The sequence below is a fragment of the Tripterygium wilfordii genome, chromosome 23 (genome assembly GCF_013401445.1).
Source record: "Tripterygium wilfordii isolate XIE 37 chromosome 23, ASM1340144v1, whole genome shotgun sequence".
Classification (NCBI taxonomy): domain Eukaryota; kingdom Viridiplantae; phylum Streptophyta; class Magnoliopsida; order Celastrales; family Celastraceae; genus Tripterygium; species Tripterygium wilfordii.
Genome location: NC_052254.1, coordinates 12,490,619 through 12,514,199, shown reverse-complemented (window position 1 = coordinate 12,514,199; position 23,581 = coordinate 12,490,619). Strand labels below are relative to the sequence as shown.

The 23,581-nt window shown below is 38.7% G+C and overlaps 3 protein-coding genes across 3 annotated transcripts; all 3 read right to left on the bottom strand.

The window, feature by feature from the left end:
- Positions 1-530: 530 nt before the first annotated feature.
- Positions 531-4,734, bottom strand: LOC119993747 (U-box domain-containing protein 35-like). The gene is made up of 11 exons (XM_038840969.1): positions 4,542-4,734; positions 4,203-4,315; positions 3,996-4,117; positions 3,403-3,608; positions 3,241-3,301; positions 2,849-3,146; positions 2,641-2,742; positions 2,141-2,569; positions 1,237-1,995; positions 1,004-1,079; positions 531-714 (listed from the first exon to the last, which is right to left on the bottom strand). Exons 1-10 carry the CDS (start codon positions 4,732-4,734, stop codon positions 1,038-1,040), a joined length of 2,325 nt encoding a protein of 774 aa, XP_038696897.1. The 3' UTR covers positions 531-714; positions 1,004-1,037.
- An 842-nt stretch (positions 4,735-5,576) lies between these two features.
- Positions 5,577-7,733, bottom strand: LOC119993732 (pollen receptor-like kinase 5). Its single transcript, XM_038840952.1, has 2 exons — positions 7,138-7,733; positions 5,577-7,021 (listed from the first exon to the last, which is right to left on the bottom strand). The coding sequence occupies exons 1-2, from the start codon at positions 7,730-7,732 to the stop codon at positions 5,769-5,771; spliced, it is 1,848 nt and encodes a 615-aa protein (XP_038696880.1). The 5' UTR covers position 7,733; the 3' UTR covers positions 5,577-5,768.
- A 1,266-nt stretch (positions 7,734-8,999) lies between these two features.
- LOC119993366 (L-arabinokinase-like) lies at positions 9,000-22,319 on the bottom strand. Its single transcript, XM_038840485.1, has 29 exons — positions 21,994-22,319; positions 21,605-21,712; positions 21,414-21,482; positions 21,123-21,206; positions 20,893-20,969; positions 20,183-20,249; positions 18,933-18,990; positions 18,761-18,828; positions 18,610-18,672; positions 17,450-17,503; positions 17,223-17,325; positions 17,034-17,143; positions 16,802-16,921; positions 16,266-16,322; positions 15,489-15,661; positions 15,204-15,372; positions 14,800-14,883; positions 14,476-14,601; positions 14,211-14,341; positions 14,012-14,093; positions 13,459-13,546; positions 12,872-12,915; positions 12,674-12,769; positions 12,504-12,580; positions 11,287-11,487; positions 11,007-11,172; positions 10,268-10,339; positions 9,475-9,675; positions 9,000-9,381 (listed from the first exon to the last, which is right to left on the bottom strand). The coding sequence occupies exons 1-29, from the start codon at positions 22,099-22,101 to the stop codon at positions 9,262-9,264; spliced, it is 2,976 nt and encodes a 991-aa protein (XP_038696413.1). The 5' UTR covers positions 22,102-22,319; the 3' UTR covers positions 9,000-9,261.
- Positions 22,320-23,581: the final 1,262 nt, after the last annotated feature.

Genomic DNA, 23,581 nt, shown 5'->3' with positions numbered 1-23,581 from the left:
CTAATCCCACATTCCCAAGAAAAAATAGATATTTAAAAAAAAGTGAGTATTGAATTTAGAAGACAATATTATCAAAACCAATAGGTCAAAAAGTATTAATTATCTAAATATAATTTAGTTGATTGCGATAAATCTTTTTGATTGAGAAACTTACTTGATAGAGTGTAACAATTCACACCTTCAGAAACTCATATTCAAAAAAAATTTCCCTAATAATCGAGAACGCCACCGTATAGGCCGTCAGACCTTTACACAGAAATTCCCCACGTGATGATATGATAAGTTTGACCAAAGTCCAACGCTTGACAACAAAGGTATCACACGAAGTTGAAAGCATGGATAACAATAAACTATTTTTTTGATATCAAATGCTTTAGATGAAATATGTACATTACATAATTACCATAAAGTTTACACAAAGATAATAAAGTGAGTACATTTGTATGCTTTACAGCAGAAGAATGACATCTATTGCAGAAGGAATTTTCCCATGCATAGGGGATATCAATATGGTGGTCTACTTTGATCTTCGGTTGTGTAGCAACAAGAACTAAGGAGATATTGCAGCAATCTTCCCACAAAAATTTAGCCTTGACAAGGACTTCGTGTTCACAACAAAAACATGAAATGGCACTATGTAGGCTTTAGTTGTGTCAAAAGTTACGTCTTATTCCTAAGAATGAGCACCACCTCCAGGTAAACTGGTATGAGCACCTTTACAGAAAAGGAAAATACAAGTCATTCAGGCTAGCAATGTCAACTTTCTTTAACTATTCTTGGTGATTGCTACCTATTGCTAGAATTGTTTTAGCTCCTGCAATGAATCTACAAAGGAACTCTTTTGCTAGCCTATGGTTGAATACCTCCATCTCTAGACCTTTTGGAAAGAAGATCATGTGATGCTTGTCTTAAATCTCTCTACACATTGAAATGGGAAATAAAGCCCTGCCCACAGGGCTTTGGATATCATAATATGGATTATCAAATTTTCGAACATATTTACCTTGTCTTCCTCTTAGACAAAACTTCTGTCATTATTACTCGTCAGATTGTGCAGATTGAGGCGAGCTCCTAAGGTCCTGCATAGAACGATCATGTGTTACGCTTGATTTCATAATTTTTTACGTTAAATTGTTTCTGTACTTCAAACTTCGTCCGTGCACTTCTTTTCTCTGTTTTTGTTTTTTTTTTGGGGGGGGGGGGGGGGGAACTAATCAATGTAGAAGATCAACTTACAAGCTGCAATGAGACTTGGCTGTGGTTGGGTGAAGGGGCTGCACTTCCTACGAATGACATCGATGGCATTGTGTCTTCAGCAAGTGTTCTCAGTCTATTGAGTTCTGGTAAAACTACTTTTCCAAGATCAGGTCTGTCTTTCCGCCTTAACTCTGAACAGCTGAGTGATAGTTTGGCAAAAGATAAGGCCTCTTCCACTGGCCAATCAGGCACGGCGGGATCCAACATTTGAGCAAAAGTCCCCTTTTCAATAGCCCGTCCGACATGGTGAGTCAAGCCCATAGGTGGTTTGCCAGTTAGCAGCTGAAGAAAGATGATTCCAAGGGAGTATACATCAGACTTTATTCCAAGCATTCCTGTTTGCTGGTATTCTGGATCTATGTAACAGAAAGTGCCTGCTGTGGATGTCATCCGATATTGTGTCACACAATCAGCAACAGATGGAGGAACTAGCCTAGCCAAACCAACGTCACTTATTTTGCTGACATAGTTTCGGTCAAGTAAGATGTTTGCGGGCTTTAGGTCACGGTGAACAAGTGGTTCTGGTTTAGTCTGATGGAGAAACAGCAAGCCAGTGCCAATTTCAGCCGCAATTCGGAACCTAAGCTGCCAAGACAGAGCTGGGGTGTTTCCTCTTCGAAATAGACAGTCTTCCAAGCTTCCATTTGCCATAAACTCATATACTAGGCATCCATACTCTGGACAGGCTCCCAGGAGAAGCACCATATTAGGATGTCGTATGCAGCTGAGCACCTCAACCTGCAAATTTTCGTCAGTAGGTCAATTTGAAAGACAGACCATACAGCATTACTGATGTTTCTGGTAGCTTATGTTGTTCTGCCTTCAAGAAACTTCTTTTACTACAATATGAATATAAATCTGACCTTTCCATGACTAATCATACCTCTTGTTGAAATTGTGATCTTCCTTGTGCTGCATCAGGTCGTAAAACCTTAATTGCAACAGGTGTGTGGTCTAGATGACCCTTATATACTGGTCCATAGCCTCCTTCACCGATCTTACGTGACTCCGTGAAGAATTCTGTTGCAGCTTCTATTTCTTCGATTGCGTATTTCCTGTACCTTACATCAGACTGCGTCAAAGCATCAAATGCCTTTCGCTTGTCTTCTGCTTCTTTCAGTGCTTTCATTTCTGCAGTTATTCTTTTCTGCGCTTCCAGTTCTGCAATCCGTTGAGCCGCTTCAGCAGCCTCAATTGCTGCCTTGGACTTTGCTTTCTCCTTTTCTGCAATTGCCAATGCAGCTTCCTCAGCCAGTCTTGCCTCTTCCAGCCTTCTCTCTTCTTCCAATTTCCAAATATGGAGCTCTCTTGCCTGTAGAGAGCATTCCCTCAGTGCCTTGTCACGGAGATAAAAGGCATGAAGCAAATGTAGTTATTTATTACCTTTTGTTTTGCAGTCAGTGCTTCTTTGCAAGCTGTACTATACATTTCCATTGTTTGTTTGAGTTCCAACTTTAGCCTCCTCATCTCAGCTTCCACATCATCCTGTAGTACGTAAAAAATATTGTAAGAATCTTCAGTTCTACAATTTCTTACGTTCATATTCTCTCGAGAGTAAAAGATTTAATAACAGTTAGATGGATGCCTTTACCATTCCCTGAGATGCAGAAGATGATCTCTCGTTTTCCTGTGAGATTGATGAGAATTCAGTTGGAGAGTTCGCATCCAATGATTTTCGTCCATAGTGCATTGACTCAAAGCTGTGGTTGCTCTCTATATCTGAGATGTTTGACAACCTTGCCATTCGAACTGTTTCCGTGTTGTCGTAAAACGCTGGGAACATGCGATCAATGCTTGCCCTTCCGGAGCTAACAAATGATATGTCAGTATCTGGCATAGAGAGCTCCCCGTAAGATTTTCCATTGAGTCCTTTCCTTGTAAATGGTGACCTGCTCAGAATGTTGACTTTATGTTAGCCTTTCAATAAAACAATGAACACAAGCATATAGGTGTTTTAACCTGATGTTCTCATAAGTTATATACCTGAAGAATTCTGTCTCGTCGTTTGATTTACGTGGAGGATCAAGTGGTGGCCTTTCGACGGCTGAAAATGATTAGATTATATTGAGAACAATAGGTAATCAACAAGTAATATTAACCAGAAAAGGAAGAAGTGAAGGACTGAAGGGGATAAGATGAACTAACATCTCGTGGTAGTAGCTTGGAGAGGAGTCGTCTCCAGCAGAGGAGGTGGTTTCGTGCTGAGAAGTTGGTTTCGCAGTGGGGAGATGGTTGGGGCAGGCCTGGATGCAGATCTCATGGATGAGATCTTCCCTTTGGATATTACATATACAGAACAAAAATCCGGAGCACCTTTTGATACGCTGCCGGGAATATCCGTGGTCTTGAATCTTCTGAAGAAAAAGTTTGTTCAAGTAAAAGGGTATTTCGCAAGAAAATATTTGATATAAACTTAACCATACATCTGATACTGTTATGTTTTCTTCTTCCAAGCATTTGAGGAAAGTTGATTGGGTGATAGCGAGCTGCAGAAGGTTCTGAGAGGTTATGTATGTCCTATCTTATCCTCTTAAGCGCACGTGAAAGCTAAAACTTTTGTTAATCATATAAGATAACTGAACTATTTATGTTGCGATTAGAAAAAGAATTTGAAAGTTTGCTACGACAAACTGTACGTAATGCTTGTCATTGACTGTATCAAGTAATCTAGACTTCAAACTGGGCCTCCTTTCAGTTTTCGCCCATTGATCATATATCTTAGCAAGAAAGCAACGTACCTGAGGAAACCTGTTTTTGATGAGGCACCAACTACTAAAGCCTCGATTGCTGTTTGGCTAACATATTCAATTAAACCTTTTGCTACATCTAAATCTTCCAGTACAACATCCTTGCATTGAATCTGATGTCAAAGTAAATGTTAAGAGCATGAATATTTGCTGATAGGTTCTGAATATCTGGTGAAAAGCAAAAGAAGTGATGCTTACATCTTTACGTGTACAGAAACAACGAAAGGGAAGGAACAATTCCTTGGTCTGGTTGTCAGGATCTTTGCATACCAATGTGCTCTCGCCATTAGCATCCACAACTTGGTTCAGCCCTGCACCAGTAATGTAAAGATGGTGAATATTTTTTATGAGGAAAATGCATGTGACTAATAATTTATGAAATTTGAATCTATAAAAATATTTTCCAAGGCTAGTTGTTTATTTCCAATCATGGGATAGCATGTAAGTTGAAAATCTTATGATTATATAATATGTCTCTCTTATACTTATAGTAAAAGGAAGAGGTAGAGCTGGGTGATTGCGTACTTGGGGCACCACCAAGAGAAGGCGAGGCAGAAAGGGATGGTGATTTGAGGTTGACATGGATGAGAATGACTGTCTGGCCTCTCTGCAAAAGATGATCTATGGCCCATTTCAGAGCATTTTGGCTGCCTTTGTCCTTGTCTATTGCTACTGCCACCAAACCACTTAATCCTTCCCTCCTTTCCGTAGTGTTTTTTGGCATCCACATCTCTCTCAACCTCTCGTCCGTCCTTTCTCCAAAAATGTTACTCTCTCTTAAGGCGCTTGACCCCTTCTAAGGTTGAGATACAAGCTTGCAGTGTTTGCGTTTGCCGTCCAAGACAAGAAGAATCCTTGATAATATCTTCCAAGATAGTGCTTTTTTGTTTGATCTCCTCGTCTCTCTCCCAGGGGGGCCAAGAGAGACAAGAAAGACCGCTAAAACTATTTGTTATTCTTTTTAGCCTCACAAAAATAAGTAGTAGAAGAAGAGAAGGCCTTAACTGCATTTCCACAAAGTTTGCTCTTTTTTTTCAAACTTGTTTCTCCATTTTCGGCTCCTTCAAACCGGTGAGTTCCCTCAAAAATCTCCGTTGACTTCTCTCTCCCCCCGGAGGAAAAAAGAAGAGCCCTCATAATAGGCACTTAACCAGGTGTTTGACTTTTCCAAACCCCTCCAAATAAAAAAAGACAATTATATTTATACTCCTATAAATATAATTTTTTTTTGTCCAGTAGTATTGTAAACAATTAAACACACATGCTGCTCCAACAATCGTACCTTGCAAAGAACAGAACTTCAGAACGAAATGTATAATGAAGTTGCATTTTGCATGCAATTCAGAACTCATATCTCTCCAAAAGATCTCGTCTGGTCCTGTCTTCGAATGGAATTGCAAGTCATGGCATGCTAATGCTACTGAGAGATTTAGATCAAATTCCTTGCAATCTCTATCAGGTGAGCTCAGCTACCTATAAAATACTGACGCTTGATTGATTCTTGACAATCATCCTCGCATCTTAACACGACTAATGGCATACATAATAAACTTAATATACTCCGATTTAGAATTGAAATTGACACAATCCTTTTATGCGTAAACGAAACCAAAAAAAAAATTATACAGAGAAGAGACAAGTATAATGCCCAAAACCGGTTTTTTGGAAAAAAAAAATAAAAATAAATCAAGCCATCTTGACTGTAACTGAAAATGGATCAAATATATCTATCAATTGCAGGAAAAACAAATTAATCGAAACGAATTATGATCCATTAACAGAGAAAGAGAAGTCATCCTCAGTCATTGCTCTTGAAGAATACACATCCCCTTCACTTCCATAAGACGACATATCATCGTAGTCACCGTCTCTCTCCTTCAACTCCTCGATCTTCTCAACAGCCTCTCTCAAGTCCCATCGCCTCTCCACATTACTCTCGCAGCAACACATTCCGATCTTCAGCAGCTTCAGCATCTCCCCCTCCCCATTCTTCCCCCCCCTCATCTCCTTATCAAACACCTCTCCCGTCCACTCCTCTCTCACCACCGAGTTCACCCACGTTCCCAAATCCCCATTCGCTCCCGACCCGGACCCCTGTTTCAGATAGTTCGCCGGAAACTTCCCCGTCAGCATTTCCAGTATCAGTATCCCCAGACTCCAAACGTCCGTCTTTCTGTTTTTCCGCTCGTCGGGGGACTTGTAGGCCACCATGACTTGCTGAGCGAGGTCTCTGTTCACCACCGGAAACAGAGCATAGTCGGTTAATATAGGCTCGAAGGTGTCATCAACCAAAACGTTGGAGGACTTGAGGTGACCGTGAGGCAAGGCCGTGTTCGGGAACTGCTTGAATAGATAAGCCAAGCCTCTGGCCACTCCCCTGATGATCTTTAAGCGGGTGGGCCAGTCAAGCCTCGGATTTGGGTTGTTACTGTGCAGATGGCTGGCCAAGCTTCCGTTGTCGATGAAATCGGAGACCAAGAGCTTCTCCTCTTTTCTGAAGTAGAAAGCCACCAGAGGAAGCAAGTTGGGGTGAGACAGCATTCCGAGTCTCTTCATGTGCTCCTGAAACTCTTCTTTCCCGACGTTGCTCATCTGCCTGAACCTCTTCACGACCATGGTAGATCCGCTCAGGAGCCTCGCTTTGTAGGAAGACCCGAAGCTTCCGCTCCCCAGAACCTCGGCGGATGCTCTAAGAAGGTCCTGCAACTCGAACCTTTCTCTGTCGTTCCTCACGAAGTGAAGTTTCCCGTTTTGGGCTGCTTTTTTTGTTTGGGCCGGATACTCGGTTGATTGGGCTTCATTTACGAACTGCTTTTGGGAATACTTGTTGTGGCCCATCTTGGCTTGGGCTGCTGCTTCTCTCTGACGGCCGCGAAAGTAGGAGGATATGGCAGCAATGGCAACTAGTAGCGCAGCCAAAGAGACCACAACAACAATGATTAGAATGACGATGCGCTTCTTCTTCTTGTCGTTGGATTTGCATGGCTGCAGAGGCTTTCCACATAGATCTTTGTTGCCTTTATTTATCAAAAATCAAATTAACATGTTAATTATTATTATTATTTCCACGGGATTAATTAAATGAATGGGGAATATATAACTAATAACTAATAAAGTAAGTTAAATAGTTCACCTGCAAGAAAAGCTGGGCTGCTGTCACCAAGAGCAGATGGTATTGGACCCTCCAAATGGTTATTGGACAAATCCAAAACATCAAACTTGTGCTGGAAATCGGGTATGTTCCCTTCAAACTGGTTGCCTTGGAGAACCAACTCGACAAGCTTAGTCAAAGTAGCAAGAGACGTGGGAATTTGGCCAGTGAAGTTGTTCCTGGCCATGTAAAGCTTCTTCAAGGAATACATGCCGCTGAAGGCATCGGAGGGAATGTCGCCGGAGAAGTTGTTATAGGAGAGGTAAAGAATCTTCAAGGAGCTGAGTTTGGAGACGGCAGGCATGGGACCTTGGAAGCTGTTATTCATTAAGCTGAGGGATCTCAACCCAGGGAGGCCCACGAGGGTGTCAAGGTCGATGAGACCCGCGAGGCTCATCTTTTCAAGCCTCAAAAGCCCTACCGTCCCGTCATCGTTGCACCGGACACCTACCCAGTTGCATGGACTATTGGAGTTCCCGTCCCAGTTGTTGAGTGCTGAGGCGTTGGACAAAGAAGACTTGAACTTGACAAGTATTTCGGACTCGGTTGCACCATGTACGCATGGGGATTGAGCCATGCAGAGCAGCAGCAGCAGCAGCAACCGCAGCGTAGGAACAATAAGTCCATGGCTAAACCGAGAAGCCATGTAAATGTAATGTTGGAAAACTGTGGGGACTCAAAGACAGAAATAAAAAGAAATGAGAATATATGAGATAGCTTGGTGGCAAGGGAATTGGGATTGACAAAGTCCGATGGATCGATGAGCTGGAAAAGGCCGGCAATTTTCTTGTCCTTGTGTTCTATTTTGTTGTTTATATCATTTATTTTGTTTTGGAGTTTGCTGTAATATGCACTAGCTGGTGCCACCATCTCGTTATTGACGCTGTGTTTCTTTTGTTGTTGCATCATCGATGATGCACCGGCTTTGTATATTCTATCTTCTTTTCTTTTCTTTGTTTTTATATATATTCCATTTTTTTAGCTTGAATGACTTGCTACGGCAATGATACGATATGATATATGGGTTTATACCACGACATTTGATCATGATACCAAAAATACCCTCCACTCAGTGACAATATGTGACATATGAGTAGAACATATACCGAATAAGTTCTCACCGAACTGTCAACTAAGGCATAGCCAATGTACCGACCCGAGGAGGAGGCACCGAACAGTGTGGCCGAGAAGAGAAGCTCAGAAACCCTAGGTGATCAAGCACCACAGGGAATCAGGAACCCTAAAACAGTCTGACTTGATCTGTAACAGGTCTATCGACAATTTATAGTTTTGCTAACTGTAATGTTAGTGTCGGGCTTTACCACAACAATGTGGTTTGAAATGAACAGATTTTTCATTCTCGTTTTTGTAATGTATTTATTATTTAGACAGATTGACCTGGCACCTTCGGCCTTTGGGCTTGGCATTTGCCGATAGAAATTGATATAAAAACTAGGTTGGTCCTGTCGCTTGGGCTAGTGTCTGGTTTGGCCCAATTAAACCAAGCCTACAATCTTCAATTTCATATTGGCGTTGGCTCATTTTACTATTTTAGTGAACTAAAAAACCTAAATAAATTTAAGCAAGGCTCGTTGCTTCTGAACGAGCAGTTCCGGAAAGGAAAAAAAATTTACAGGATCCCAAACCATAAACTTGGACAATTTCTAACCAAACTGAAACTAAGAATTTAATTTGAGAATGCATGTTAGACAATACCATATTGAATTCCAACGAAAGTTTTTACTGTTTAAATCTCATTCGAGAGAAACATTTGTCGCTTCGCTCTAGTAGTAGCTACCGAGTACGAAAAAGAAAAAAGAAACAGTCAAAATCCTCCGTAGACATTAACAAACTAGAGGAAGTGGATCTTCAAATTCCAATAACGTATACATAAAAAAACTCTAGAGGCCATCGGTTAAGACAATTGGGTCATTAGTGCAGCATCAAATCATCAATATTGAATCCAAGATTAAAAAAAATATGACTTATTAATTGATAACCATATTCCTCGAATCTCTTGATGAATGTCGAGGTGAGGGGAGTTGTGATTTATTTTGATGTACGTAGAAATACTATTATCAATAATATAGAAACTCCTTTATTGCATCAACAAACAAGTTTGCCACGACGACGGATTCTCAGATACCCGAACTTTCCAGCTCCAGGTGATGAACCCTCGAAAATAAAAGGCAAATACCCTGTCGCATTTTTGTATCTTTGCTGAATCTGGAAAATGTAAACGAAATTTATTACTCAAATTTGTAACATTCACGTACCAACTAGAGGAATGATAAAAGTGAGGGGATGTATAAAAACTACCTCGAGAATTTGCTGGCTGCTCCGAAGACTATTCCTGCCAATTACACATACTGTACCGCCAGAGCCACCACCAGTTATTTTTGCTCCATATAATGTCCCATCTTCAGATTTTGATTTATTATGCTGCATTTCCTGTACCAACTGTACAAGTCTATCTGTCCCATCGGTACCAAGTCCACAAGCACTGTAGCTGTAGTGGCACTGACAACACAAAACTGCAAAGTCAAGAAAAAAGTTTCCGTTGCCTTTATTTCCCCCTTTCCCTGTCCCTCTCCCTCTCCCTCTCCCGTACTCCCACCTCCCCAAAAAGAATAAAGACACTACTTTCTTCCTAACAAGCATCTCTAATATCATAAAAACAAAGTTAATTACCAAATCTTGATTTAGATACTATAAACGTATATCTTTCTCAGAACAACTGAAATTCTGCTCAGCATGTTTGTCCTTAGCCTAGTTCCATTTGTAAAGCAACGTTCTATGGAGGACAAAAGGTCCACACCGTCCTTCAGGATTTAAAAGCCCCACCAACTTAAAATTACAGACAATTCAGAAAAGCTATAGCTGCTGATTAACTTCTGCCGCAACCTATCTTATCTCATTTTCCTTTAGAACTGTAAAAGATTATTTCACATCTTTTTTTTATAGTCTCCACTGTATTACTCTCCATAAAATAAGGGCAGTGACTTTACTCTCTCTTTTTTTCCCCCTTTCTGAGTGACTCAAGGAATTTGCAGGAAACAAAATTAGCGACAGAAAATTTAACAATTCAATGAATATAGAGTACTGCGAGTACCTGATATAACAGTTCTCCAAGGGCTATGAGTTGGTCATCTGAAGTTGCAGATGATAACAGTGCTTTGAAAGCCTATGCTTCAAGTAAGGGGAGAAAATAACTTAGCTTATTTAAGATGCAATGAGAAAGTTCCAACTGTTTATTAGTTCCTTCATAGTTAGCAATACTAACTGGAACACATTTAATTAAATATTATTTTGAAAATACAATAAAAGAAAGCCAGGCATGAAAAGTAAAGCAAGTTTATTGATCAGAAGAACATGCAATTGGAAAGATTAGATAAATGAACTTCTTATCAAATCAACCATAATTAAGAATGATTAGTAATATTGGGCGCATCTGCCATAGTTGCATATCGAACAGCCCACGACCATAATTCAGAACCAGTTCGCGTTGTCCTTCCCCACCGCCAGAGTTAGTTTTATATTGTGTACAAGGATTCTATGCCAGACGAATAACACTCTGACAACCTAGAACTTAGTTTCAAAATGAGTGAAAAACATTGTCAAATCCCTGTAAAACCCGCAAGAGTATTCTATTTTAACTTATCCAAAATAACCACATAATTTGAATTGCATGATTATAACATAAAAGGAAGGAAATTAAAGTAGTTTCATCTCATAGATGAGCAGTATTGCTATACGCATTGCAAGTCAAATTCTACCTCAAACTTTAGTTTATATAACTTTGCAAGTCAGTTCTTTAACTTACAGCTTAGCTACTAAAAGTAATCACTAACCGTGACGCGGAAATTCTCGTAGATAGGATGCCGTGCAGGTGCCTGCACACTGTACATACGCTTCCGATCAATTACTGTGACGGGATCACAGTGATCCGCATATTTCTCCAAAAAGGAATCACCAAGCATGCATTCTGGAAGCATCTTAGCATATATAGCTTCATATCTGTAAGTAATACATGCTAGGTCATGTAAGGAAAAAAAGAGTCGACTTCAAACCTCCAATCAAAACTATGAAATATCTATAAACAGTTCTGGAAGGCTCAAGGAAGGGATTTACCTGTGAGGAGACAAGTTGCATAGGTAGTCCAATGAAGCTTCAGATTCTAGTAATTGGACACCATCATCCTCCATCTCATCAGGGTTTATCCCATTATCAATGGACAATGTTCTATACAAAACATCAGAAGCTGTACACTTTATTATCTTTCGACCCATGAAGGCACCTATTCTGACTGAGCCATAGTCTGCACCTCCAACACTGCCACCAAGAAAAAAGAACAGGGAGACTGCTCATTATTCTGGAATCTGAGAATTTTCAAAGAGCACAAAAAGCACTATCAACTGAGAAGATTAATACTGTACACTTCAAAAACCTTTCAGAACTCCTAAACAACTAAAAGGTATTTTTCCGTAAACTGAATACTAGGTTAATTTTTTGTACACACAAAGCTGGATGTCAGGAAAGCGTGGCATGGTAGGCGCATTAAACTTCCCTTTTCTGATAAAATGTATTTGTAAAGAATATGATAATATTTCAGAAGTCACACCTCCAGTGGCTTTTAATAGCAAGGACAGTTAATTTCATCTGACCTCAAGTAACGCACACTATGGAACAAAGCTGATATCTTAGTCACACCAGGATTAATTGTATATTATACAGCATCTAATATTTTGAGCTTTGGCCAAAAGAAACTTGACCCCCTTCAGTGAAAATTACCCATTCTAACAAACTGTCTGAACTATTGTTTGTGATCTCTGCCAAGCACGCTCAAGCAAAAAATAACCAAAGTTAAAACAGCAACACATAAGCTGCCTCCACCTCATCTGCAGCCCTATATTCGTAAAAGATGGATGAACAAAGAAAGAAATGAACTCCAGGTCAACAGTAATTAAGTCGTCATGATGCAGATTTGACATGGTTACTCACAAATTATTCAAGAAGAGTGCTCACATTCAATGAGGTGAAACATGGCTTCTTCATTTCAAATGAAAGAAGAACCACAAGCTTGTCATATCAACAATAAAACAGGAAGACGACAAATGGCATAACAAGAACCCTAAAATCTAGGAGAAACATCATAATGTTCCTATGAACAGAGAAGATTAGCATTCGCCAAATTATTTGTATTCTGACAAGTCATTGCTATTAGCCTAATATTGAGGTTCATATGTGATCCAACACACACACCAACCTACCAACACACGCCAATATAATTTGCGCAAACAGCAAACGATATATCCCATGTAGAAAAAATAATTTACGTGGTCAGATACCTATGTTTTATTCCTGAATCAAGTCCCCAAAATCGAATATGGCTGGGAATCTCTACGAGCCCAAGTACCTCAGCAGGCTGCATGGACCATGACCGCAAGTCTTAACCATGTTTCTTAATCTGAAAAACAATAGTATCAGAGGTACTCTCAGCAGCACTAATGATACGTACCTGGCACACCATTGCCAGAAGTTGGTTGGCTTCACCACACACTGAAGTCATCTGATCCATAACACCACAAGGAGCTCCTACAATGTGATTTTCTACCTGACAAACACTATGAAAAATGAACAAAGCGAGACAATTGTAGGACATAGTGAAAAGTACTGAGAACATATTAGTAATACTAGTTTATGATAGTAATTAAACCTTTTGGCAGAGCAAAGCAAGGTCTCTTGGACTGATAATTAACCCTGAGAAGCATATAAAAAAACTTAAATCAAGTAACCTTTTACCGCAAAATTTTGCTTCGATCATTTAAGCAGAAATACCTCAGTCACTTACTGGACAACAAGCAAACTAAGCATAGGAATTTAGAGGATTGAGTCAAGCACAATATTAACATCGACAATATATTTCTTGACTAGCCAATTTATTTGGAGTATTATATTTCGAGACCAACCAAGCTTGAGCAGTTAGAAGAGCAAACTAGATAATTGGCTCAACATAGGTTGCGGGCATCTCTAGCCACTAATACGAAGTTGTGAACATTGACTTTTAATTAAAAAGATCTTTAGCTTAGAGTCATTGGTATAAAAAAGGTAAACACCCGTTCACAAGGCTTCCGCAGTAGGCGGGGTTAGAGACAAGCAAGATGTACACAGGCCTTACCCCCACATAATATGTGGAAAGACTGTTTCTAGGAATTGAACATGTGATCTATAGGTTGTACCCCTGCAATTTTACCACTGGGCGAGATGATCTTTAACTCATAGTCATAAGAAGAACAAATTTACCATGAGCTGCGGCAATAGCAGACATGCTAGCAACCTCCACAGCGGCAGAAGAAGATACCCCTTTACCTTCTGGTACACTAGAAGAAACCTGTATGTTGGTAACATGAACCACCAATATCAGAACATTAGCAAAAGCCATTAAAATCTAATAATCTAAAGATGGTAAAATGCATTGATTATTTTCTACCTAGCAATGCAAATGCAAATGTTGCATGGAAATATTTTGCAAGCTAACAACCAATTAAGAAAAAGAAAATGAGAGGGAAATAAAACGAAGCACAGAATGAAGCAGATACAGCATCCAAGCAATCTTAATCTTACCTATAAATGACACACACAGAGTTTCAAAAGTAATTCAAGAATCCCTTTCACAATTAAGAAATATATATAAATTGGCTTCACAAAATCCTCATGACCCATGGCATGTTCATACAGTCGCACATATTTTCTCAAGAAACTGAAATAGGATAGCCTCTCAATCAATGGATAAGCATTTCCAGGCAGCGGCATCTACAGATCAAAAAAATTCTACAGAAAAAGAAATCAACTGTACCAGCATGCTGATGCTATCCTCGAAGCGTATACCTAATTCTGTCATCAGAATTAGAATGGTCCCGGCAACATACGCAGCCCACCTGCGAAGGAAATTTTTTTTCATAACTCATATCAAATCCACATAAATATGGAAGGTATTGAGGACAGGATAAAGGTACCAACATTCATAGGTGATTATTTAAAGAACAGTTACCCACTTTTGGGATGGATCTTGAGCAAAATATTCCTTTGCCTTCGCATATGATATTGGCTTATCTCCATCCATAAAATCAGATAACTCCATGTCAAAGGTTGGACCACGATTGCTCAGTTCAGACCCATACGATACCTGATGCACAACCAGATTGTTGGCAAAGGAGTTATTGACAAGAACACATAATTATCAGCCCTGGTGCTTTTATTTTATTCATCAGCCTGAAAACTAGTCATGATAAAATTTAATTATCGATAACATGTGCATACAATTTGAAGAACGGGTGTTGGCCCTAGTCCTTTAGAATTTTGCCGAGCCAGAGCATGTTTCCAGAGCCTGTGTTTGCAAGGATGATTTCTTTGCAGTGCTACATGGCAAGCTTCTCTTATAGGCATCTGCAAGGAAAGTAACAAGGAAACAATAATAGAATGAAAACCATTAGCTAGTGTATTACACGTTAAAAAAACTTGTTACTTGCCAAAAAGAACAGCTTTCCTATGGGAATAAAATTCACCAGGCATCAAATGTTGCAGTTAAGAGTGCAATTGCATTAGTTATAATTATTATTTGAACTACAAAAAGACAATCCTAACCTGTAAGACAAGGCTTCCTGAATAATCAGCAATCCCTCCCATAACATCTAACCTTCCAGGTGCTCTTGTCACAAAGATCTCCTCCTGAAAAAGATAGAAATGCAATAATGAAACTAATCCGAAATTTTGAAAAGTTCAACAACCAAGCTAACTTTAATTTATATCAGTTGGAAAGAATTTATTCTAATTTTTTAAAAATAAAAAGATATTTCGATGGTTGGAATGACAAATAAAATTGGGCAGGATGATAATGCACCGTGACATCTGGTTCCAAACAACCTACAAACTACAATCCCAAGTATTTTCATCCTTCTACGTTGTTGGCAGCAATCATAAATGGCATATGTGCAGACCCCAAGTAAATAAGCATATAGATAAGCAAAAATCCTCAGTTGAATCAAGACCTCCCAATTAAAAACTCCAGCAGCAGCTTTGTGCTCCCGTAACTGGCGCTTCTCAGTATTTTTTTCAGAATCATGTACACCACCTAGTTCTGCCAAGCTTTTCAGAAAGCTCATTGTATCTGAAAGACCTTGAAGATCTCCATGAAGAATCTCAAAGTCTTCAGTATATCTAGAAACACATACGAAAACATGCCGAGAAAGTACATGATCAGTACTATTACCAGACATAATCATAATTCAGATAAAGACGTAATCCTAATTCAGATAAACAGAAAATGAACTCACGATCTCATCAGAGAGCTGTTCTCTTCCATCCTAGAAGTTGGTGACCCGGTACTTAATGCCAGTTCATTCTCAGCATTGGCATACCACTCGGGAATGGCTAAATCTCGCCCAGCAATTCTTTGCAGTTGATATCCAAGAATAATAGCATCGCGCAACCGTCTAGCCCCACTAAACTACATTTCCATAAGACAGAATCAGACAGCATTAAATCAGCATCAAATGCCAATATCTATCTACAAGACGTATCAAGCAAGATTTGTTCTTTCTATTTAATTTTGACACTCATGTAAAGTACTTTCTTTGCAGAATGACAACAGGATCTCTGAGGCAATCAGAACATCCTATCTCTAATAGCAGTTGTTACCACCAACGAGCCAAAAGCCATATTTAAAGGAATTTGTTACGTCTATGCAACAATAAAACTCAAAAGCACATACATCTCTTTAAATGCAGTGCTTACTTTATAATAGCTGGAGTAACTTTTCCTAAACCTGCTTCAGTATTTTTCATGCACACTATACAAGTGGAAATCATCCAACTTCACAGATGACGCTCTAAATTCTTCGATAAAGTTATCTGAATTTTTGTAGCATCCATACCCTTGACACAAACACAGGCACAACAGAATTTTTTTGCAGAAGTCTAATCATTTAATTTAGAAGCTTTTACAGCGTATAATCTCATGAAACAGAGTAGAATGAGTCACAACATGAGAAGATAAAAAAAAAATCAATGTCATTACGCAACAAAAAGGGATAAACATCTAGAAGTTATTACCTTATCTGATGCATAGTTTTTCCCCATCGCTGTCTGCTGCAAAATGTGGGCTGCCACCTATAATTTTAGCATCATATAAGGAGGAAATGAGTTCCAAAACGGGAAAAACTATGTTGGGGATCAGAAAGATGACAGAACAAATTGCTGCATCCAAAATCAAAGCCCTATGCACTATCCGATGGCAGTGTAAGAAGCTACCTTCCAGATAGATTTTCAAAAAATCCATTGATAGCTGACTTTGACAATAACTTCATGACCATCAAAGAGTACTACACAACTTTACGTATGGAGCATTGTTTTTTTTTTCATGAGATATGTAAGTTTGGTGTTCACAGTAAACCATGTATGGTTACATTGACAATTGCAACAAATCGTAACCAATTTTGCAATAAGACTAAATCGGTATTTCCCATTGCCAACACTCCGTCATCTCATCATTCTGCAACTTCTTCTATAGGAATATAGTCTATTGAATATGAGATTAGTTCAGATGTGAAATCTTTAACCACCTTGAACTCAAAGGAAGAAGAGAATACCTCACCACCATTTATGCCCCCCTCATAGCATGGTTTCAAACTGACTGCACGTTCAAGATACGGTTTCCAATGACCAGTGAGCAAATCTCTCCGTATCATCTCAACACCACTTTGATAATGCTGTTTAAAAGTTATCTCAATCGGCATCAGATCTTTGACCATATGACAAGAAAGAAGAAGGCAGAGGAGATTAAAATAGGAAAATGAGAGGATGATGTGACAGCATTTTCACCTCGAGCATATTTCGCAAAAATGGTTCCTCGTTGAAATAATCTCTGCGTACAAACACGAAGGGTAACTTGTATGCCAGGGCTTCACTAACCGTGCCATATCCGATTTTTCCTGAATCATGGAACTGCCATTAAATTTTACTTTCAAAGTATTTCATTTGGTCATCCATTAGTGAAATATTCATAAGTACCAAGCATACAGTCGGATGCTGCAATATGATCAGGCGTGTAGGCATCTTTTGGAAGCTTAATGAAATTTGGGGGAAGCTCCAGACTGTTGGAAGCACCGCAGACCTGAATGAAAGAGTGAAATATAAGCCATCTCTGAAACACCGCCATCTCTAAAACACCCTTTTTGGTAGAGACATTTACCAAATTTATAAGGACAATGATATGTAAAATAAGGTATGAAAGATACCAGACAAAGCCAACCAGGAGGTAAGTACTCCTCCTTCAAATTCCAGCCTGCCGGCTGCATAGTAGGCAGACAACTGGGTCACAGCTCATAAATAGAACTTGAAGTCACAATTAGAGTTGTTTAACAAACAAAGAATGGTGTCTCAAAATGCACAAAAAGACAAGAACCACCATGAGAGCATTCAACCAGTCAAACAAATGAAATAATTGGAAATTCCAACAAAATTAGTCATTGAACAAGAAACTTTTTTTAAAAAAAAAACATCTTAGAACAGAAAATTTATTATGGCACAAACATACATGGAAAATAATCAAGTGACAGAAGATTTAATAAAACTATAAGATATAAATGCTGAAAGTTTTTCATGACTGAAATCCACCTACAATCATATTTTGTCTATGTTTAGTATGTACTGAGAGATTGTAGCCGTTTACGAGGACATGCCATGCATCAAATGAAACAAAAGGTAAACAACATCCATGCACGAGGCTCCCCGCAATGTGTGGGGTCGGGGACAGACAAAATGTACACAAACTTTACATCCACATAATATGTGGAGAGGCTGTTTCAAGGAATTGAACATTTGACCTCTATGTTGCACTCCTGCAACTCTACCATTGGCTAGAGTCGGCTAGAATGATCTAATCTTTCTATTAACCAGATCAAACTTTTATCTGGACTTATAAATGGTATGTGAAGCCAGAAACCATAGCGTTAGTAAATGATATCAATCATTAGTTTCTGTTAGATTGATACAGGAGGAAAATACACTTATGCATCGAACATCTATAGACAATATATAGATCTGTCTTAGCAATATTTCAGCAATGAAGCTATATACAGTCAAACACTTGTTTTGAGACGTAGTAGACAAAGATATCATTGAGTGTCTCTGTGGAGAGAACCAAATTGTCTGACAATAGGTTATGATGCACAAAATACATCAGGCATAAACAAATCTGTTTACGAATGAAAATAATTGCAAGATGAGAACATAAAATTTGTAATCATGAAGAATATCTCAAGCCATGGAATAGATAAAGTAGAAAAAAAACAACCATCATAAAGATGAGAAAAAGGCGTGTAGGGAATGAGGTAAACTAGAAATACAATGATATATGACAATTAGAGCATGATTCGTTGATTAGTGGGGAGCTTACCTGTCCCCCAAAGTTCAGAATAACTAGCTTGACATCATTGCTAATTCCAAGTTCGTTTCTCACCTAAAGCAACAGAATTCATTGATAACCTGCATCTTCCATAAACCATAAGCAAAGATTAAGAACATCAAAAACGTTTCAGTAGCCATACCTCCTTGCGGGACTTGTGCAACCTCCTCACAACCAGAGGTACATCAATAACATCACGAAAGGCAGGCACTGCAATGATAGAAGTTTCCTTGAGACCCATTCTAGAATTGTCAAGCTAGATTCGCAACACCACATAGCGATTCAGAAAGAGTAAATAATCACAGAGCACTTACTAGGGCAATATCCCGGAAGGCGGATTAAGAATTCGCAATGAGAATAATCTTCTGCAATCTGTATCAATTTTCAACATTTAGTATAGTAACAACTCACAGGTTAGAAATATATGTCAAATGCAATTCTTTAACTCCAAAGAACCCATAGTAGAGGCGGAAGAAAAATAACTAAAAGAAAGCCTAGCCAACGAATAGGCTGGTAAATATGATATGGCCATCGTTGCCCCCTTCGAAAGTCACCCCACTCCTTCCTTAGGTCCTTGCTTTCTCCAGACCATGTCTGCCTCAGTTGATGAAAGTTGAAGAATGTTGCAAAAAGACAAACTACCAAGAAGCTGCTGAACAAAAGATAGCTGAAATGGTTGAAGGTTTTAAGGATCTGCAGGCTCATTTCTTTCCTTCTCTGCCTTGAACTTTCTTCTCAATTCAAGCACATTTTTTCTTTGAACAATAATAAAATAAGGTGTAAGATTTCAATTACTTGTTGCCATAATTTTTCTTCAAGAAATCTATAAAATAGAACGCTCACTACATAGAGAATTCAATGTGAATTACACATGTGAAAGTGCTCTTCTTCTCACTCTATACAGAAAACAGCAGGCAAAGAGATAATTGAGCAAGGGACTGTTCTCTAATAAAAAGCAAACCAGTGTTCTAGGTTTAAGAAAAACAACAATGAGAATTTGAACTAGATTGACCATACGACAAATGACTTAGTTCCTTCTAATGATATTAAAACATACAAATGTAAAAGGACTTGGGCTGAATCATTGGGTTCCATAATAATAGGTAAACAACATTTGTGCAAAAGGCTCTTGCAATGGGCGGAATCGGGGACAAGCAAGATGTACGCAGACCTTACCCGTGCGCAAGGCTCTAGGTTGCACCCTTACAACTCCACAATTGGGCCACATGTTCGCATCAGTTCCATTATAGTGAATCACATAAATTGACCACTACACTCCGTGTATCAAAATGATAGTATACTTGGTAAGAAAATTTTAATTTCCTAGAGCATTTAGGACCAAAACCCAGCACATTAAAAGATGGACAATGAAGTGTGCTAACCATGTACCATTTCGATATATTATTATTGGACTTAACATGCATATTTAGATAGCTAATGGCAGCAAAGAAAAGAAACCTATGTAACCAGAAACTAATAAGCCTCAGACATGTCTGAGAAACACATATCTTAGAATATTATGACGTGAGAGAGAAATCATTCCAAGCAGATAAAGCATATTCACCTGCCAAACAATTGAACGATGATGAATGCCAGCTGCCATCACATACTCGGCATAAATGAAATCCCAGCTGCAATAATAAACTTTAGAGTCATCCTCAGATTGTTGTATTGAATTCCTCAAATACAATGTCATGAAGTGTGAGGATTTGTTAACTAGACAAAATATTTTGGAGTCCTTCACATGTGGCCCTATGGTAGAGTTGCAAGGGTGCAATCTAGATTCATTTCCTGTAAACGGCCTCACATATTATGTGGGGGTAAAATTTGTATACATTTTTCTTGTCCCCGACCCTGCCCACTATGTGAGCATGGGAGTTTTTTTTTTTTTAGTTTGAGGAGGACAGTGCACATTCTTATCCCCATTCTGTTTTTCTTAAGTACATAACATCATGCCCATAGTGTATTTCCAAGGTTTGAACTTTGACCCCCTCTGGTGAAGTGAAACAATTTTACCATTGAATCATGATTCTTCATGGCTTACAGCTCAAAAACACTGAAAAAAAAAATTCATTCTTTAATCAATTTTGACCAGAAACCGAACAGGTTTCAAGGCAATCCATTTGAAAGTTTCAGCATCCTTCAAGAATGCTACTTGAAGAATGTCTATGCTTCTAAATAAGAGATGCAGTTAAGTTTTTCGCACTCTTTAGATCAAATTGAATAGATTAAAGAAACTGAAGATAATGAATAGAGAAGGCTTGCAATAGTAACCTGAAGTTGGTGACACAAACAGATCGAATGCCAGCATCAGCTGCTGCACTACATGCAACTGGAACAACATCTGAAACCTGATCGTGCAATTTAAAGTGAATGTCAGCAGAAACCTTCACTAAAATGTAGATAGTTATACTATATGAAGCATTTATTCTTTTTCTTTATGTTTTAAACTTAGTCTAAGTTCAAGCACAGAAACAAAGAGGGAAAAAAAAACATTGAAGTACCACTAGATCTGCTTTGATGGAGTTCAGCCACTCTGTCTCCGTTTCCAGAATAGAAGACCTAGGTGTCACAGCAGTCTCTGAATACTAGTATTCGAGAGGAAAGAAAATGCAGAATAAATTTAGCAAAAGGAACCAACAAACATCCAGAAGTAGAAAGAAGGTGATGCATATGAAATATGTTAAGCATTGAAGTCAAACAAACAAACACAGTCTTCATATAAATTCAATAATGACATGAAAAGAAACTTTAACAATCAATGAATCAAATAGAAACAAGGAGTGTTCATATACTTTTTCTAGCGAGGCAAGACGGTCCACTGTCAATGCATCTGCCTGAACAGCTCCACAGTCAAGAAGCACCTGAAACAATCCATGTTCTAAGCTCATATATATATAAATGTACTATTCTCACAATAATTCTCTCAATTTATTAGGGAAAAAAGGGAATAAAAAAAGTGCTTCAGCTTCAGCTTCAGCTTCACCTTGCGAATGAAGAGACGAGGGGACTGTATCTCTGAAGTGAAAACAAAGTCAGGTGCACCAGTGACCACGTGCACATCGTGTCCGGCAAGGATTAGGTGCCTGGCAACCTGCGCATGACATCAAACACATCAAATGATCCGCCGATCATACGAAAATCATATGCCGCAAGTAATCAGAAGTTAATCAATTTATTAAAAAGAAGAAGAGAAGAGGCACCATGAATAAGTGCAATGCAACTAAAAATATATATATATTAAAATTAATAACAAGAGTGAAGAGTGTAGGTGATCGAAATCGAAATCGAAATCGAAGCCTAAGAAATATTTAATACATGAGATAAGCAGCATTACAAATTAGAAATTATAAAAACGAAAAACAAAGAGACGACCTCAACGACGCGGGTGGCGTGGCCGAAACCATGACCAGTGACATAGTATGCAAACACCAGATGCTTCCTGGACGCCGATTCGCCATGGCCGCTCTCCTCGATTCTCATGTTTAACAGAGTCGATTATAAATAAGAATACAAGGCGTTGTCTGTGTGTACTTATACCGATTGGAGAAGTGGATCAAAATCAAAGAAAGGATAAGAGATGACTACGAATCAAATTTTTAAACAAGTCGGAGCTGGTAAAGGGAAGAGACAATAATGAGTTTAATCCACGTCACGTGTGCGTCAAATCAGAAACTGAAAAACAGAAAGAAAAAAATTCAATTGGTCCTTTCTTATCTTATCTGAACGAAACGAATTATTCATCTAATTTGGCTATAACGCCCCCTTTTGAAATAGGAATATACGTTACAATCCTTTTTCTTTTTGTTTAATTGACATTATTTGTATCCCATTCTCATTACACTCCATTTAAAAACATAATTACACTCCATTTAAAAACATAAGATTATGTAATGCACCATTTTTTTTGTTTTGGAATAAAAATACAAATTACACCCGAGTCTAAACCTTAAATCTGCAAGTTGTAAGTGGCGTCTTTCTTCTTTTCTATCTCTTTTGGTTCCATTTTTTATGGCTTGTTGACCTCTTCAACTGCAGTTGAAACTATTGGCCCTTCTTTAACCTTATGATTTGGGATTTCTAAATCATGCTTAGCTTCTCTGTTCTTATTGAGTTTCTTCTTCTCTTTCTCTGTCTTTGTTTGGTTTTCCTTCAATTTGAAAACAATTGGAATACAATCATTCTCATTGGAATACACAAACCTGACAAAAGAATCATCACTTGTGAGTAAATCCTCTTCTCCTCCAATTCAGCTAGAAGTGCAAAGAACTTCTCGAGCCCGTGAGTTGAATACGGGTTCTTGTTATCCTTGATGTTGTCGTTGTTGGAAAAATGATGGTCAACCATAGTTTAGTTTGACCATTATTAATTAAAAACTCAATAATATTTATTGAATGAAATTTATGGGTAATTAATCTTTGTTATAAGGACAATAAATTGGAGCAATTAGTGTGACCAACTCATTTTTTGGTTGAATGTAAAAAGACTCCAAAGTAACCATGAGCATGGTGAACAAATTGCGGGAATACCACATTGGAAAAATACAATGTGGATGTGGTGTTTATAAGTTCAAGCTTTGTAATAAGACTTTAAGCCCAAGGGCACCCACGTTTTTGTGGGAGGGAGAAGCTCCCCATTATGGGCTTTGATTAAAAACACGCGTTGCCGTCCGTCAGGCCGGCTCTGTCCGGTCGTGGTGGGCTTGTGTTAGGCCCAATACATTGCATTTGCATTTGATGTTCAGTGCGGTGCATATGTCATTACTTGAAAATTGAAATCTGAAATGTCATTGCAATTGAACAAATTGAAATCTGAAATGTCATTGCAATTGAACTTGTGCTTGAGATACTCTGAGGTGTTCTTTATTAACTCTCATTTTCTTTTGGATTTCCTCTCGCATGCAGTGTGGATCCAGGGCTTCCTCCATGAGCCCAAGTACATTCCACTCTTTTTGTTTAGAAAA